Source organism: Loa loa (genome assembly GCF_000183805.2).
Source record: "Loa loa unplaced genomic scaffold supercont3.129, whole genome shotgun sequence".
Taxonomy (NCBI): domain Eukaryota; kingdom Metazoa; phylum Nematoda; class Chromadorea; order Rhabditida; family Onchocercidae; genus Loa; species Loa loa.
Window position 1 is genome coordinate 5,236 of NW_018108309.1, and position 18,550 is coordinate 23,785.

The 18,550-nt window shown below is 33.4% G+C and overlaps 6 protein-coding genes across 7 annotated transcripts in view; 4 read left to right on the forward strand and 2 right to left on the reverse strand.

Moving 5' to 3' along the window:
• Positions 1 to 302: 302 nt before the first annotated feature.
• LOAG_06058 (hypothetical protein) lies at positions 303 to 4,085 on the forward strand (the record flags this gene model as incomplete). The annotated part of the gene is made up of 11 exons (XM_020447053.1): positions 303 to 488; positions 935 to 1,077; positions 1,293 to 1,460; positions 1,651 to 1,823; positions 2,062 to 2,219; positions 2,354 to 2,436; positions 2,572 to 2,666; positions 2,970 to 3,088; positions 3,376 to 3,564; positions 3,784 to 3,870; positions 3,936 to 4,085. 11 exons carry the CDS (start codon positions 303 to 305, stop codon positions 4,083 to 4,085), a joined length of 1,551 nt encoding a protein of 516 aa, XP_020302676.1.
• Positions 4,086 to 4,796: 711 nt separating this feature from the next.
• LOAG_06059 (hypothetical protein) lies at positions 4,797 to 4,949 on the forward strand (the record flags this gene model as incomplete). Its single annotated transcript, XM_003141595.1, has 1 exon — positions 4,797 to 4,949. The coding sequence occupies one exon, from the start codon at positions 4,797 to 4,799 to the stop codon at positions 4,947 to 4,949; it is 153 nt and encodes a 50-aa protein (XP_003141643.1).
• A 738-nt stretch (positions 4,950 to 5,687) lies between these two features.
• Positions 5,688 to 7,858, forward strand: LOAG_06060 (hypothetical protein; the record flags this gene model as incomplete). The annotated part of the gene is made up of 4 exons (XM_003141596.1): positions 5,688 to 6,020; positions 6,358 to 6,530; positions 7,063 to 7,308; positions 7,600 to 7,858. The coding sequence occupies 4 exons, from the start codon at positions 5,688 to 5,690 to the stop codon at positions 7,856 to 7,858; spliced, it is 1,011 nt and encodes a 336-aa protein (XP_003141644.1).
• Positions 7,859 to 8,034: 176 nt separating this feature from the next.
• LOAG_06061 (hypothetical protein) lies at positions 8,035 to 9,582 on the reverse strand (the record flags this gene model as incomplete). The annotated part of the gene is made up of 4 exons (XM_003141597.1): positions 8,035 to 8,151; positions 8,695 to 8,803; positions 8,942 to 9,020; positions 9,441 to 9,582. The coding sequence occupies 4 exons, from the start codon at positions 9,580 to 9,582 to the stop codon at positions 8,035 to 8,037; spliced, it is 447 nt and encodes a 148-aa protein (XP_003141645.1).
• A 2,080-nt stretch (positions 9,583 to 11,662) lies between these two features.
• Positions 11,663 to 16,116, forward strand: LOAG_06062 (hypothetical protein; the record flags this gene model as incomplete). Its single annotated transcript, XM_020447054.1, has 9 exons — positions 11,663 to 11,789; positions 11,874 to 12,018; positions 12,496 to 12,664; positions 13,014 to 13,132; positions 13,360 to 13,496; positions 13,646 to 13,856; positions 14,766 to 15,071; positions 15,374 to 15,552; positions 15,878 to 16,116. 9 exons carry the CDS (start codon positions 11,663 to 11,665, stop codon positions 15,940 to 15,942), a joined length of 1,458 nt encoding a protein of 485 aa, XP_020302677.1. The 3' UTR covers positions 15,943 to 16,116.
• Positions 16,117 to 17,274: 1,158 nt separating this feature from the next.
• Positions 17,275 to 18,550, reverse strand: part of LOAG_17788 — a gene marked incomplete at both ends in the record, with an annotated part of 19,512 nt that continues 18,236 nt past the window's right edge. The window contains 3 exons of one of the 2 annotated variants that reach the window (XM_020450451.1): positions 17,275 to 17,489; positions 17,986 to 18,120; positions 18,231 to 18,363. In XM_020450451.1, coding sequence (XP_020305859.1) covers positions 17,366 to 17,489; positions 17,986 to 18,120; positions 18,231 to 18,363 — 392 coding nt within the window. The remainder of the gene's footprint in view (positions 17,490 to 17,985; positions 18,121 to 18,230; positions 18,364 to 18,550) is intronic. The other variant, XM_020450450.1, reaches the window with a different exon arrangement.

Consider the following 18,550-nt stretch of genomic DNA (forward strand, 5'->3'; position numbering starts at 1 on the left):
CATTGATATAAACTATTAACGACATATCTTATCTGTCAATAGCTGTAGCCCATAAAAATGCGGTAATTGTAGGCATTGGCAATGGCGGAAGTATAAGGTGGATTTTTGAAATTCTTTTGTAGAAGTTCGGGTTCGAGTTGTTTGTATTTATGAATTGGGTCTGCTAAATGTTCATAGGAATATGTTTGGAACAAAAAACTTTTATGCATTATGTGGTAACAACTGATAAAAAGCAAAGAGTTAAGTTCGAGTTAGTACGTTTTCAAGTAATTCGATGCTTTAAAATTTTTTGTATTAGAAGAATGGATGTAATAGAAGTAAACGGAACGAATGAATCGGAAAGAATAGAAGCATTTTTGAATGCAACGTATATGGCTGATTATAGGACAATTAGTAATAATTTAGCTTATGGATTATCAGCAGATGCTATGGATGATGATAATACTACAGCCTTACAAATTGCGTCTGCACAGGGCAACTTACCTATGGTAAGCTTATTCGAATTGAAATTGAGCTGATAAGTTTGCACTTAGTATAAAACTTGTTAGATAGTTCTTTCATAGGGAAAAAGTATTGAAGTCTATTCATTTAATCCATATCTAACTTTTGTCTCTAAATAGAAATAAAAATGCCCTTTTAAACCTAAAATTATATAAATCTAGATTAACGATAAAGTTATTCAACAAAACCTTTGTCACTTCATTACTGACTAATTTCCTCGTGAAAATCAATCTTAGTACAAATCTCTCGGTACCGGCATTGGTACCAATCTTTTCACGCTTTTTCCAAATATTTTATGCATAATTTTATTCAAAATAACAGTTGCACCTGACTTCCAGAAGATGTTAAGGCGATTTTCTAAATAATTTGGGAAATTTTTGAATTCCCTTTAAAAATAATAGCTATTTTAATTCAATATACTTTTCCAGTTCAGATGCAAATGTTATTAAACTACGGTGCGTCAGTTGATAAATGTAACCACTGCGGATTTACTCCTTTTCTTCATGCTGCTCGAAACGGAAAAGCTCAAGCAATTGAATTACTAATCCGACATGGTGCTGATCCATTTAGAACAACGTAAAATAATTATTCTTGTTGTGAGCATCTCTCACGCACAATTGGCTTGTTTTAGCTTTTACAAAGATAGTTTAATTTTTGCAAATCCTACGACTATATCGTATAGGTTAGGAATCATGATCGAGTCAGTTATTCGAGTCAGTTCTATACACATATTTAGAGCAATTTTGTTTCCTTTGAAGTTTTTAATTCGAAATTTTTTTATTGCTTTTTAGATTCTATGGTACGACAGCTTTGTCACTGGCATCTTCTGGTGGTCATTTAAATGTGATGGCAATGTTATGTGAATATGCAAGTCAAACACGGCGACATGCTCCAACACCTTTAATAGCTGCAATCGCAACAAAGCAGTACCAAATAGTCATCCATCTCGAGTTTGCCGGGTTCCTTCTAACAGTACAATTTGATTAGACTTTTTGTGAGGTGTTGGCTATCCTCAATTGAACTTTACTCCCAAAATTTTCTGGCTATTTTATTGTCCATCCTCCTGCTTATCCTTCCCTTTTCTCCACGTCAATTTCCATCATCGCGGTCCTTTATTTGGAAGATTCTGAAGAAAGTTTTTCCTTACAGCATCATTCAACACCCATGCCGTGATATATTTTATGAGCTTGATGCTTTTCATGTGGCTAAACAATTGATGGATTTGAAAATGATAGCACTTTTGCGTGACCTTGGTTTACAGTTATTAAATCAACCTCTAATGTATTGCTTTGCTCCGAGGACGTCCACTAATCAAGAATCACGTAAGTATACATTTCACATTTATGTACTCTGTGTATATATGACAATGTTTTCAGCATAAAACTTACTACTGCTTAATATTATAATGAGCAGAATTCCTTCTTATCATTGCGGCTATCAGCATTCATGATGAAATTAATATTTTGCAAAAAAATAGACTAAAAAATCTAAACAATTGATAGAAATGATAGCCGCTGACAAATATTTCCTGTCATATCTTTCTCGAGAAATATTGTTCAGAGGTCGAGATGCCGAGAAAGACAGCAGATATTCGATGTCTGATACGTCATCATAGGGTTGCACTTGTAAACTGGATTATGGATTTAAATAATTATGATAGGCTACCAGCGGGTTCCACTCCGTTAATGTATGCTGCCGTTGTCGGCAACATTGCAATGGTAAGTTCAAGCAAATTTTCATAAACTTTTGAAAAGAAAGAAAAAAGAAGTATGGAATCTAAGAAATTTTTAGAAATATTCGAATTGAAAAAAGAACAAAGGAGGTCGTTATTCCCTCAAATTTTAAAATTCAGGTGCAAATATTACTGCAACATGATTGTGACATTAACGCCGCTTATTATGGTTTTACACCAATTATGATTGCTATTGTGTGTGGGTATGCATTTGCATGTCTCCTTACTTCTAATTATGTTTTTATTTTTAATTTAAATATTGCAGAAAATCATCTTCATTGATTTATTTATTTGTTTAAAGTTTTTCGAAATTTCTTTAATAAAAGAAGATATTGTAGCAATGATGCACTGACACAATATTTGATCAAGAGAGGTGCCAGTCAAAGCACAAATGGCTATCGATTTTCGCTCTTTGAACTAGCATCCAACTCCGGTGATTACCAAAAGTTTTTGAATATAATTGAAAGCAGAAAATTTCTTTCATTTCGGACTTGAAGCTATCCAGAAAGTTTGCGAGCTTTTAAGTTTCATATATCCAAATAAAAACCAAAGGGCTTTATACTATGCATAGATTTCTAGAGAGACATGCCGATTCAGCTCAAGTAACTTTTATCACCGTTTTTACCATCAGTGACAGTCCTTTTATAACCCCATCTGTGTTTAATTTTATAATAGAGATTTTTAGAAACGTCGTATTATTTTAATAAACTATCTTGTCATACATTTAACGCTTCAGATGGTATCTCATCAACAACCATCCAGCTGTTGCTGACAAGATCAGTGCATAAAACGCGTCTCATTGGAAGGATGTCAGCAATACTACAAAAGATATTAAGACGGCGCGGAATGAGGCAGGTAAAGCTAACTGTTCAAATGTCCGATTTCAGGGTGTCTTTACAATCCTAACCTTTCTTCTAGATCAAGAAACAGAAAAACAAACGTTTAAAGCTTTTATCGCTGCTTTTCTGCGTTTTACTTTATCAGTTTATTCGTTTTTATTCACACGAAGAAAAATTCGGTTTAAAGGCAATAACTTTGGATTCATTTTTGAATTAAATCATTATCTATACTTACGATTCCGGAAACGAAAAAAACTATGGATTGTTTGATCGAGTGAACAGATCACAAACAGTTCATTTCAGATATATCACCAACCAGTTAAACTGGAAACAAAAGCTAACCAGCTCAGTTTTCTGCAGAAAGTTGTTCAGAATATGGGTCAGAAGTCAAATTGGGTACCTGAAGAATTATTCGATGCTCTTGCCTGGCCAGATTCTCCCTGTACTTGTTTTAAAGTCAGCAATACATCACATAGTCCAACTCCAGTTTTGGTATGTATGAAAATTTGTTCTTTAAAGGTTAAAAATTTAATTTGCATAAAGTAATATTCGTTCCTTGTTACTCCTTGCCATAATGAAACTTAAAAATGAAACGAATTTGTATTGCCAAGCTAAATCAAATTAGATAAATTAGAGATGAGAGACCAATGAATAGTTAAAACTTCTTCAGCCTTCAAAAGGTCTTTTTTAAGATAAATGTATTATTTGCAGGAAGAAAGAATTATGGTCAGTGCTGATGAGCAGGAACAGTCCCAGTGTTTACTGAGTGATTATTGCTTGAGTAAAAGTATTGGAAAAGTAGGCATATGCTTTATTATTTCTGAATTATTTAATTAACTTTTCCCATGCATTTCCCTTTTTAGGGTTGTTCCCCTATTCGACCAACAAACTTCAAAGAAGCGCCGTCATCGCTTAATACCAATTATTTGCATCTACGACAACAACAGTGCAGTAGTATCTCGAAACTTCAATCAATGCTGTTCCACTTTGGTTCCGGATCACCAAAAAAGTAAAGCATGATTTAGATTTTGGGTAAACTATATGTAAAGAGCTTGAACTAATGAAATACTTCTAATGCATTTTTTGATAATATCAGTTATTCGACAACATCATCAAACAGTACAAATTTATCAACAATGTTGAAGACGAATAGCTGGCAGGATAGTGAAATTCCAACAATTGAAAGTATCAGTGAGCTGTGTTCTGCTTATAAATATGAGAGTTAGTGATTCATTCCTTTCAGCAAATTATAATATAATCCTAAATATGATGTGAGGAATCCAAATATGCAGGAAACCTGACTGATTGATCAGATCATCTCTGTAAAATGGCCTCGATAAAGTGAAGACGTCGTCATTCAAAGCTGACATTGATTTCCTTATCAAATATCTCCAATAATTTGTAAAAAATTTCAATGCATTTAAGAAAGTTACTAATAGAGTTGTAAGGTATACTCAATAGGATGGGCTGATTCGAGATGCCTTTTTTATTTAAACAGAAAAAAGGAAAATCAACGCTGAAAAATTGACTGTAACGAATTCAATTGAACCTCAGTATAGGAGGTATATCTAATATATTGGTATCGATCCTTAAATTTTCTCATTAGTCATGTTCGAGCCACAAGAATTGACATATGCTTAAAATCCTGTAAAATATTGTAAATTATCATTTGGTCGAATTTAGAAAAATACTGGGATTTTCTGAATAGAAGATGTTCGCCAGATATGTGCCGGAAATTAGAGGAGCAAGAAATAGACTACGAAACTTTCTTAATGCTCACCAAAACTGAATTCATCTCATTCGGTATCAATCGCACCGATGCAGGCATTCTTAGCAGCATTCAGAAGATGCTGGAAGAAGAACTTAGGAAAATTTGATTATTACTTCCAGAGAAATTATTTATTATGATACTTTGACTTGCTTCCGGTATGTTCTTTGCAGTCATTTCTTCATCAAGTTAATTCAGTAAAATTAACTTCTTATTTAATCGTTCTACCAAGGTGTATGTACAAATGTTATTATATCTTTCAATGTTAATATAATACTCTGCACTTTATTATCACTCACTGTTTGGTTAATTGAATAGTAGATAATAGTGATGAGTGAGTAAAATATTTTCAAAAACTTTGCGGCTTCATCAAAAACTGATGGCAGTATCGTATCGTTCGTTTAGAAATAAACATGAAACGTTTTCTTCATATTTACGCGTTTTTTTATTTTTTTTCTTTTTTTAAATGCATGAAATTTGATAGGACAAATGAAGAATTCTTAAGGATCTATCTACTAATGACATTTGACATCATTGAAATAATGACACTTTGAGGAGTAGATCAAGTAGTACCCTACAAATAGAGATATAATGTTATTTTCTTTTACAAAATATTTCTCAACTAACAGATAGTTTGGGTAGTAGATACTATTTATATAAAGTTATTTGTTACATCCATCGCATGCATAGATGAGATCTGTTGATGTCAACATCAAGAAAAATTCGAATGTGATGTTGTCGTGTGTTAAAAGAATTGAGCGCATTATTACTAGCCATTTCGCCTGTTCAGTACTTCTCATATATATAAAATAGTGTTGAAAATACCCCATAGCAATAAAAATTCTCAATGAAATTTGAAACAACAACAAATAATCTTTTCACAGTAGGTTTTCAACAAGAAAGGGTGATAATGCATAAGGAATCCTTCGCTATTTGTAACTTCACTATTTCAGGTCCATTTGAATATTATACATCACCTGCTCTTTTGCCTAGAGAACAGCCAACTATTCTCTTACAGTTTAGGAATCGATATGAATTTTGGAGTCGTGAAGATATCGTTTTACCGCAAAAAACTTTTGGACTATCTCTGTACTTCTGGACGCTTTGCAAACTTTCGTTAGTTTTGAAAAAGGAATGGCAATACTCTTCTAATCCAAAAAGCTACAAAAATAAGCACCATGTATTCATATCAATCATTCCGGTTGCTTTCCTTTGATGAGAAGTCCATCCTGCAAATGAAATCGTTTTAATCATATTTGAATCATTGATATTTAGTAATAGGAAGCTTTAAGTTTTATGAATGCTCAATGATTCTAAATTTCTCAATTGTAAAAGATTAGACAATGATATGCTATTCTTCCATTTGTGACGTCAAAGCTTGTACTAGCATTATCATTAGCTTTAAAACAAACATTCAAACTTCAACAACTGATAATGTGAATATTTCTAAAATTACTGCAAATTCAGTACCCTTCTTCATTTGCTGTAATCTATAACTTTATAAAAATACAATTAAGCAAATTTTGCATCGTCCTTCGACGTGTGATGTAGTAATACCGCGAGAAAGTCCTTACTTTCTGTCGGACAATAAACATGATCGAATGGGCCTGTATAGTACTCGTGTGTTACATCCGGTCATCCGGTTGGTTGAATTAGGGTTATGGTTAACTCTTCTGCTTTATCTCCACATGTTAGTTATATAAGATTTCAACTCTAAGTTAGGGGAACAGTTATGCTGCTCAGATTATGTCATTTATGGATTTTGATGGAACAGTGCTACTGACGACCAATAAATCGTAGGAATCAAAAAAGATGGTATCAATGATAGTTGACAGCTATCCTAAATGGTGATTTCAAATTACATGCATTATATTTGCTGACAAAGTTCAAATGTTATCAATGAATGTAACCCATCACTGTTGCTGCTAGTTCTTGGTGTTGTCGTCTCTGTAACGGAGAGAACTGCTAATATCTCAATCAAGTATCACAGATGCGGAATTTCTTCTGTTTACAAGACTCCTGGATAGAATTATTTCAAGAGTATTTCTTTAAGTTATTTTCTTCTCAGTTAATTTGCATAGTGCACAACATATTTCATATCTATGACGTAGGTTTGAAATATTATGTGCACTATGCAAAAAAATTTCTTCGATTACAGTAATTTTCACTTTTTAAATTGTTCAGAATTCCCGTATTCTTTGCATATTCCTCTGCGCTTTTAGTTTCATACCATATCTCCATAGTGAATTATCGTCTAAAGGAGTCAATCAGTTAACCTTTTTGATTGATATTGTTTCCTCCTCAAAGTCAAGTTTCTCATGGTATTATGTGTTGCCTTTATTCGACCCTTTAGAATTCTCCACTTTATACTGCGTGATTCAATTGGTACTTCCTGTAGGTTGCCACATTTCGAACATCTCAGTTATAAATGGGACAAAATTTGGTGTTTTATTGACTGAATTGAGAAAGTAAATCGAAAAGTAAGCAAGTTAAAGGGAGGACCCACGACTGGGATATATTATTTCAGGATTTTCCTTTCTGAAATTAGAATTCCAGGGAGCCTGGTGAAAAATGTTGCTGAAAGCCTAAGAATAACAAACAATGAAATTCACAAAAATAACGATGAATAAAAAGCAGCCGCAGTCGTATCGTACATCAGTATGAATAACCAATGGATAATGAAAGAAATCATTCGCATATCGTAATACCTTACTTGTCGTAATTTGATTACAGACAGATTAATTAAAGTAAATGATCAGATTTTATGTATTACAAGCTTTGACAGTGATAATATTGCGTGTCGGAAAAACTCCGAAAGTCATAACGCAAAATTTCTGTCGGACCGAAATTAAAGCAATGAAGAAGAGAAGCAGAGAATCAATAATTTCTTTAACACTGCTGCTATTGCATATACGCCCATTGCGCCTATGTGCTCTATTAAAGGCGGTAATTGTAATCGTAAATCTGACTTTAGAGCTTTGCCGGGATATCTCTACTCCAGGAAGTGGAAGGTCCTAAGCGCCAAATCATTTTGTAAAGATGCGTTTCAACAGGTCGGTGGGTTAGAGGATATCGGGCGGCATTTGGTCTATGGTTTCCTCTTTTGTTCCAATTGATATTGTCATTGAATTTGTCTTATTGATATTGTGATTGTTGAATTCGTTTCTGTATTATCGAGTTTGAGAAATAAAGGTTTAATTACCCAAGTTTGAAGTACTATCAACTAAAGAGGCAGTCTTTGTCACGGTTGAAGAAATTCGGCGACATTGCGTGCCTACAAGTCGTAAAGTTCGTGGAATGCGATGCGCTGTCTTTAAATTAATGGTGAATAGTTTTAATGAATCTGCTTATCAGGAAAAGCAAGTTAAGAGTATGGAAGTGCATGATTAATGCATGCTTAGTTGCATGCATGAGCATGCAGCAATTAATGTCATAGTGTGCGCCACTGCGGTTTTAATAGGATAATTTTAGATTCTTGGACACTTCTGGCTATTTTCTTAGTTATTCCTTTTATTTCCTTTATCAACATAATTATAATTGACCGGTTCGAAGAGACGTACACAAACAATATCACACTCGAACTATGAACAATATTATAGCAAACAGAAAGGTGAAGAGTGAAACACCGAAACAGATCGAGAAAACAAACATGATCAATTTCCCTCCCTTTGTTGGTATCGTCTTCGCTTTATGCTTTTTGCGTTTTCCTGCAACTTAGCTATCACTCAAATATCATCTAGCTATAGCCAGTTGTTTATTGGACCATTAATCATACTAAGGTAGCCTCAGAGTCACAAACAAACATTATGGACATGAACAATCTGTTGGGGTTAAATCTGAGAATGATTACAAACTACACGAATAGTTGATGGGATTGCTCTCTGCTTGAAATTTAAAAATGGTACTTTGATCTGATCCGAACAAAGAAATCGTTCCAAACTCATTTCCACCACTGTTTCTTTCCTTTAAGAAAAAAATGGATAATCAGCCATAGTTGCTCAGTGAAAATGATGATATAATTGGAATTCAGGATTTGATTAAGGAAATCAACTTTGCCCTGATGGAAACGCTTACAGTGATTAATTGACAAGTTTTATGAACTCTGCTAATAGATTCCGTGAACACATTTGAATCAAGTAAGAAATACTGAACATCAAGAAAGAACTCACTTTTCCCGGAACTGAAAAATTATTTGTTTAGTTTATTTGAATTAAAAGCTTCACTTTTTGTCTCAAGAAGGATTAAATTCTTCAGTTAAGAACAAACCAAACATTAGCGAATTTCATAATATATGAACAGCATTTTCTTCTCAATTGACTTACATCCACGTATAAAAATAAAACTTCATACCACCACATATGACAATCTGACTAGCACTAACTTTCGAATTATTCGGGAGAAACTATGCGCAGAAAGATATATGGAATATAAATAATTGAAATTAGTCATATTTAGATTATTTTAATAGATTTAATTCATCACTTTTCCTGAATATATTCCTTCTATAATAATTAAAACTAAGTGCAAATATTGTTAAAAATGCCTAAAAGTCATTTGCATAAGTTTTTTGAACGATCACATTGTAACTATTAATTGGTACCTTTTGGAATTTGAGGAGAAAATGCTGGAGGAGATGAAGGAACTGGAAGTGGTAGTGGACACAGAAATGAAGGGGTTAATGGAGATGCAGGAGGCGGTAAATGTGTTGGAGGTCTGACGAACTGCTGCTGTACATCTCTCATTTCTCGTTACTATGATTTGCTACTACAAAACACATCAATAAAATTTTCAGTGCTACTTTTTTCGAAAGAAAAGATTGTGTTGAAATTATTTGCAAAATAATATAAATAAATCTGAATTCTTTCAAAAATTATATTTTTATTTCAAAATCTGAAAGTCAAAAAATTGTGAGTATGGGATGGTATATCGTGTAAAATGCAATTCATACTTTGTAGGAAATTTCAAACCTGTAGTCCGCTATACGAATAAATCAAAAGACAGAGTGATTCATTTATATTGTTCTCCTCAGTTAAACACTTTTATTTTCTGCATATTCAAATATCAAAGGAATTCGTAGTTCCACAATGTGAAGCATTCATGTCCATTTAATGTTCATTAGGTGATCATTACGAAACAAAGTTGGTTGCTTCACTTAATGAATATTCTATTGACTAGAAGTTGAATATTATATTAGCAAAGACATTTAAGGGATACATCTTCGCAATATCCGACTTAATAATGAGAAAGTTGAAGGGTCAAGTTAGATTGATAATAGTGTCACATCTGTCCGGTTCTTTTCCCTTTCTTTTATAACATACTGAAGTTGCGTAGGTAAAGAAGTAAAATGTCTAAATAGACTCAGTCAACAATTCATTTTTTTAAATGTTAAATTTTTATTGATTATATATATGAGAATTAGATTGAGAGCGAATGAGACATTTTTTTTTTGGGGGTGAATGCTCCAACGCGGAAACGGGAAGACTACCCACCCGGGCGTCTCATGACTTTTCCTCATTGCTAGAAGTGAATGGGTAAAAATTGATTTGTTTAGTCAACAAGACTTTATTAATTTGAAAGTGAAATCAAACATATGGGGTTGATATCGCTCTGGGGAACCTTAGGATTTTAGCCCTATCAATAAATCTCTATAAGAAGTATTCCGTTAAAAATTTGTCTCTGCTTGCGCTTAAAAATTAGGTGGACAATTAGATTTTAAATTTTGATTATTTAATACAATACTTGAATTCTTTAGAAATGGTCCATTTTTTCCTTTCCATGTGCATCTTTTATAATATAAATGCGCATCGTTTTCATCTTCTCTTCTACTTCTTCAATGTTCATTTCATGTAAGAACAACGACATTTGTGACAGCAAACTTTTCAGTTTGCAATATTTACATTTTCCAATGCACTTTACAGTTAGTCACTTCTCTTTTGTGTATTAAAAGTGAAATTTCCTTATGTGATGTTTGATGTTTGAGAGAAGTAATATTATACAGGTTTCCCGGATTCCGGTAGTCTTTTCTTGAATTAACGTTTGACAGTTATTAATCCCGACATTGTTTTACTTTTCATTCTTTAAAATAACTAAAGATTACATCATTATCAAAATTTCTGACATTGACAGCAATTTCATCAGAGAGTTAACCGAATCTAGAAATGTTTTTTGGTTGGATGGGTCCACTTCGTACTACATTCACATATCATCTTCGTGCAATACATATCCGAAAGATATGTGCATTTGAAGAGTTTAAATTGAAATTTTTTAAAATAGCAGCCAAAAAGAATATCGCTGTCATCACTGTACTTCACTTGATTCCATTTTTAAACTTCCGAAAAAATTTTGCTGATAAAATTGCACATTAATATTGAGATTGCAATTATCAAATTAAATTAATCTTGAAAAATATGAATCTCTTATTTCACACATCTTGAAATTTAGCCTTTATATGAATTTCATTTTTCCTGACGTAATGTGGTCCAATGAGAAGTGCCATTTTTTCTAATTTTCAGTATTTTAAGGGTTTCCGTTCCATTTCCAACAAACATGCCAAAACGATGATTGTTCTGCAGACTTTTTTATGAGAATAGCATATTTCAAAATCATAATATAAAATTACAATTCTTTGATTATCAGCATCACAAATTCCGTTTTGTGAGCAAGCTTCATTAAAGCTAATAGCTGAGATGTCAAATTCTTTAATTGAAGGTCCGAAATGATTGGACTGTTGTTTGAAATCAAATTTATTAGTGCGCCAGGAAAATATTTCGTAGTTTAATTCAACTTTAGCGAAAAAAACAATGTTTTTCAAATGGAGCTTCTATGTACTCAGTATTATTTGCACAATACAGTATTTTTACACAAGAAGCAAGAATACCACGACTGACAATTCCATATTTCGACAGTTCCAGCGTCGTTATCTTCTCATCTATTTTCTTGCCACAGGCTCGTTCTTCAATTTTAAATTTGAATTTTGCATGTAAATTATAATCCTCTTTTTGATTTTAAAATTTCATTTTCTCGAAAATTTTAGCAGGTGACTGGCTTCAAGGACCTTATCTTTATGTGCTTTACGATTCTTATGGGATGACAAAGTATGAAATTGAATTACTGTTTGTGACCGGATTTGCTTCCAGTCTTATCTTCGGTACATTCATTGCTTCTGCTGCCGATAAATAGTTAGTGATAAAGATTTGAAAATTGCAACCTACTCCATTGTTGAAGATCAGATTGAATTCTGGAGAAGAGATGAGAAAAAGCTTTCTAAATTGAAAAAATTGACCGGCTGAATAAGACAGAAGGAAAGATAAAAATTTCTTCTTGAACTAAATAGCTAGAAAATTTGCGGAATCCAATCAAAAATTAAATTTTGCTTCAACTAATATTTACCCAAACCAAGCTAACATATAGCACCAGACTTCTCTGGAATTTAAGATTTTCTGATGATAAAGTTAGCAAGAAACACAATTCTGCATATCCCAATTCTACGAAAAATCTTTGACCTTTACAATTTTAACCCTTTTAGTTCATCAACATTTTGCACAGAAAATTGAAATTCTATGATATATCTGAGAAATGTGCAAGCGTAGAGAAGTGAAAGGTTGGAATAATGTTCATGCCAGTGTATTAATCAGTAGACTAACATTATGTTATAGCGGACGTCGATCAAGTTGTTTACTGTACGCCATACTCTATACTGCAGCATGTGTTACAAAACATTTTGCGAACTTTTGGATTTTGGTTGCCGGAAGAATATTTGGTGGCATAGCAACGTCTATTATGTGCAGCGCATTCGAGTCGTGGTTGGTTTACGAACACAATAAGGTTTATTTCTCTATCAGCAAATACTCAAATCCATCATCTGTAACTTTTCCAGGGCTATTATTACAATAATGAATCAAACTTCTACTTAGAAATCGAAAGGAAATCTTCTCAGTTGTTTGATTAATATAAACATTACATTTTTGGCATACAATCCAAGAAATATTTAGTCCCAAACAAACTGACGTAAGAAGTGAAGGATTTAAAAAAAGAAAAGAAACGGATCTGCTTGATCGTACAGAGTTTTTTGGAGCGCAGCTTCAGATTTTGGTCGTAAAATCAATTCAAGTTAGACGAATAAGACTTGCGATTATTTTAAAATCAATTTATCATTATTTTAAAATATTCCTAGCATGGTTTCAATCCGAATTTGTTGAAGACAGTTCTTTCAAACGCAGCATTGGGTAACTCTATCGTAGCCATTATATCTGGACTGATTGCACAGTACTCTGCCGATGCCTTTGGATATGTGTTCGTTTTAACAGCTTTATTTCCATTCCAGTTATCATTTAACTTATTTCTCTAATCTTTTATCAGTAAGCCTTCCTCAGTAGGCACAAATCAGCCAGTGATAACTCAGCAGTTTCTACACTAATCACTTCTATTAAATCCCTCTTTAAGTAAGTAAAATCTTTTAAGTAAAATGCCTCTTTAAAGAAGAGGTTCCCTGTAAACTCTTACAACTAAAAATTTTGCAGAAGTCCGTTCGACATATCACTTGCAGTGCTAGTAACGATGATGATTTGTGTCATTACTTGCTGGTCAGAAAATTATGGTTGTGAGAAAGCAATTCTTAGTCTGCAATTTATGGATGCATGTAGTGTTATGAGAAATGGCGAGCTCTTAGCAATTTTAAATGTTCAATTTAATTTCTCAACAAATTTTTTGATTCTTTGTCAATTCAATCATTAATAAATCATTCCTGATCTGAATTTACTTCTACTAATACTTGGCTATAATTTCTCGAAACGAGGGTCCTTCCAGATTTGAGAGTGGTATGTTTGGGATTAATTCAAAGTTTATTCGAAGCTACCGTGTATTTATTCGTCCTACAGTGGACTCCAACATTATCAGATGCGAGCAGTGACATAATTCCGCACGGATATATCTTTGCCTCATTTATGGTATCCATAATGATTGGTTCAATGATTTTCAAACTATTAAGCAAATACCAGCGGCCAGAATCATTTATGAGGTTTATCAATGTTTTCTATTTACTGTAATTAAAATCCATTTCAAAGCTCGATTACTGGCTACAGGAACTTGGATACTTTCTTAAATTTTTCCCTTAGGCTGAAATAAAGGAAATATGTAGCGTTTTCAAGTGATCTCTCGGATAGTTCCTTTTCGACAGTATTATTGTCATACTCTTAGTTTTTCAATCTTTCAATACATGTTTCAGTCTTCTTTTTCCTTTTTCGATATAGAATTGCCATTAAAGGAGAGTTATGGTCGTTTAATTTAGCTGTATTAGCGAAGACAGCTGCCTGGGAATCCTTACACTTCAGTATCGCGTTATCTAATATGTCTCTTGGTGAAAACAGTTCTGACGATGAAGTCCTTATTGTTGACTAGTAGGGATAGAATATAGTGTAGTACTTATCGACAGTCGGAAGATTTATTCGTCGTTGAGGTTATTAGACAATATCAGCGAATACTAAATATAACTGAGCGAATAGGCGGGCAGTGTTAATCACCTTAGGAAAAAACCCAAGAGCAAAAGCTTAAGCGAAGCCAACAGTAGAGAAAAAATGGCCGTAGAAGAATGACTCAGAGACTCGATCCGAACTCCTTATATATGGGAGTGGTTCAATATTCCAGACACAGACTAGACGTTCTTTGCAACACTCCGACAATTTCATGTAAGCTTGATTTGTTAATATAAATGGAAGAAATTTACAACAAAAGGTTCTGTTTGCACATTAAACATTGTAATTAAGATTGGTTATAAAAACTGGGAAATTAGATTTCGATGAATGATTCATCATTTGAGGTATCAAAGTATTTATTTTATTAATTTTGTGTGATGAATCATGTATCTGAAAAACATTCTAAATTCTAAATAAATCAACCGATTAAATTTTTTCGGCTTCGCCAATTCTAGATTCGTGCTGGCAGTGTCAGTTTTGTGCTTGGCGACACCAATCATATGGCCGGATAATGAGATGGTTATATATGCAGGGTTTATATTCTTTGAAATCTGTGTTGGGATATTCTGGCCTGCGATAGGTTTCATGCGTGGAATTTATATTGCTGAAGCTACTCGATCAACAGTTATGAATTACTGTCGTGTTCCACTGAATGCCATCGTTATTATTATTTTGTTACAAAACCTGTCACGTCAAACAATTTTTCAATGTTGTATGATGTTTGTGATGCTTGCTACGACTATCCAACAATGCTTATATAGGTATCTTTTACTGCGTTAGAGTCAGTCACTCATGCATCCTATATTAACGATTAATCTATAACAATAATCTATAACATCTACTCTATAACAATAACTTGGCCTAACATATCTGTCTCTATGATATCAAATAAAGTGTCATGTCGTACAGAATTTGTTTCTTGTCATCCTTCATGCGCGTCAGTTTGCATAGTCTTGCACAATTTACTAGGTTTACTAATTTTGCGTACTATAAAGTGCATTCCATCCGACACAACATTGGGTGTGTTCTGTGATTATTAGATGATATATAAAGTTTGATTTAGGACCAGAACAGATGCTGAAAAAGTGAGACCGGAATTATCAGTGACGAATGTAACAATAACGAAGGAGAAGTCCCCTCTGTCGCCGTCTGCTAATCTATCATGTGGTTTATCGCCATCTTCCACAAGCATCGCAGCAACTCCTTCATCAGGGATATGTGAAAGCGGAGGAATCGTCTGTGGTAGATATGTTATTAATCATAGTAGCGTATAAGATTGCAATATTCAGACAGGTGGTACTGCTGCATTAATCTGCTAATTACATAGAATGATGAAATCCTAGGAAAAATTCTTATCTAGAAATTCCTTTACGACGATTTCGGTTTGTCCATATAATGAGAAGCCTTGTTGTCTTATTGTGGGAACTCCCCAACAGCTTAATCCTAGATGTAATGGAGTTATAGGTTCGTGTCGCACAATGTATTCTTATACATATGCAAGAAGTAATTTTATTACTGAGTCAGAACTTTTCATGGCTTACCGCAGTGAAATAATGAAACGTTTCAGCCCCGATTGATGGAAGAAATGCCTTCACTTCTAAGCATGCAGCAAATCATATAGGTACAAATTAATCCGTTTGCTCTCCTAACTTTGTGGCGCCCTTCTCACAAAAATCGATGATGTTAATTGAGCTAAGGAAAATAACTTTCTAATCCAGTAATCACTAATTACTGATGACATATTCATTCTCGACTATTGCTTCATTACAGTATAAAATATAGAACGCCATTTTAAACTGACTTTCGATTTAATTCTAAATCAAAACCATATCTCAATGAGAAAGCGAATGAAAGGCTAAGAAAGAACATCATCCATAATGAGAGAATCTCCCCATAATTTATCAGCTTAGTTAACTAATCCTCGTTTCTAACTCAAGACCTTACCGTTAATTAAATCCGTTTCTCTTTCCATTCAATATCATATACTTGCATAGTGAGCAATTCTAAAATTTGCACCTTATTGATATAGGTGATACACATAGAACAGTAATTTTAGCGAAGAAACACAAACGTAAAACATACTACTACAACTTTACACACACAAATCTCATAGCGAATTTGGCAAACATGTAAAATCTGCTAGTTACAAAAGATAGAAGACGAACAAACAAAAGAAAAGTAGCAAAAAATTATAAGAAATATAAAACAACGTTCAATGAAAATAAACATTGGACGAGAATGTAAAGGAGAAAAAATATGAATCACGGAAGTAGATAAACATCACGAATAAGACGATCCTTTTATCGTCTCATACTTCTATATCTTTGAAAGTAAAGAAATAAGGAACACTAAATCATATAAAGTAGAAATCTTGTAAACAAATTTGCACAGTAGTTATAATAAATTCAATCTTATTTTGGGCTAGATACAACGCAGTGGGAGACGGCGAATTACAGCGGCTAACACAATGATTGAATTGAACGACCCGTACTGTCTCAGTAATTATCAGCAATACAAAGTTCCAGAAAACAATTCAGTTCAACACTTACCAGATTCCATATTAGAGTTGTACTTCTCACTTCGGTCGGAAATATGCTTTTTAAAATTGAACAATACAGTTTGCTTGGAAAAACTAGTTTCCGAGAACGGAATTTTCATGCATTTCCATAGCAATTCAGAATCCAGGAGATATTTTTGCCCAAGCATATTAAACAAGAAAATGAACAAGGAAAAAAAATAAGAAGGCAAAACTTACACATATATGCAAAGAACGACCATCAAGTATTGAATACACAATAAATGCAATACAAAGAAACACACACAGCGAAAATATTTCGAAACAAACAAGAGAACTGCAATTTCTTTTAAATTCATACCAGCAAGCATAGCCAAAACCTTCATATCCAAAAATAATCTTCGAAATAATACAGAAATCAAAGTTATTTTTAATAATGTGAAATTTTGCTTGAATTTTAAACCTGAAAAAGGTTACGATAAAATTACGAACGTGGTATACAAAAGCAATAGTTCGTTTTGAAGTAAATGCAGAGATCTTTCACTGAACATTCTGTATAGCTTGCGGGCTGCTGCCTGCTGGTAATTGCGATGCATGTGGTGCATTTGCATTTATGTGGCGTGCATTTGAGCCCATGCAAGAATTTGCCACACTTTGGAAAAGCCTGAAATAAGAGCTCGAATCGTGACTTGGAAAATTGGAACGAAAGTCTAGGTTGTGGCTTTGATAATGGGAAAATTCCGAAAAGACTCCGGATTAGCGAATCAATCAAAATTTTGTTTTAAATCCTTGCATGCCACTTTACTGCAATAACTACTGCGCTACCAATTGGACATTACTTACAGGTTACCATTTGTCTCGTCAACAAAGAGATACAAATTTCCAGTGTTTCTGGAGCATATACTACGACATATTGATGAATGGTATTATTCTTAGTACATTCTAGCATCTAAAACGATATCGCTCTTAGAAAATAGTAGTAGGTAGCTCGTTAGTGTTACTAACTCCTTGTCTTAAATGAAACAATACTTGGGAACTAAACGAGAGCAAAAAAAACAGCGAACAAATGAAATAAAACTGCAACTTGAAGGATTTCTTCTTACTTAGCATTTCCGTTCTTCATTTTCTCCTTCTTGCTTTAAAATTTATTAAATAAGAACCTTTCAATCTCTGGAGCACATCGCACAAATTCATGCTTCCAAAAACTGTAGCTTGGATTTTTGATCAACTCAATGAATGTGATCAGCAAACCCCACGGATGTGGGCGTAAAGCAACCAGGCGCTCGAATAGAATTCTGAAAAAACCTGGATTCTCAACAAAACTATGGATGATATGAAACAAGACCTGTCAGATAAAATCACGGTATTATGAGTCAACAACCAATTCTTTCATGAAAATGCTTACCGCGTAATTTGTTCCTGTATTACTTCAGTATTTGCTTCTAAAAATAGATATAATAGGGTGCAGCTGAAATAATGCGTGTGGCTGTTCGGATAACGCAGCTGATTTGCTATAGCGTTGAACAGTAAATACCGTCCTGAAGTGAAGTTGTTTCATATTTAAATCTTTAATTTAATTTGAATTAAAAAAAAAAAGAAAAAAGACAGGCTAACAATACGCCTCTTATACTGTCAAGATTCTCTACTTTTTTTTCTTTGTAAATAATATATTTGTAAATAACAAAATCCTGGAAAATGAACCTTCAGTACACAAGCTCACTGCTA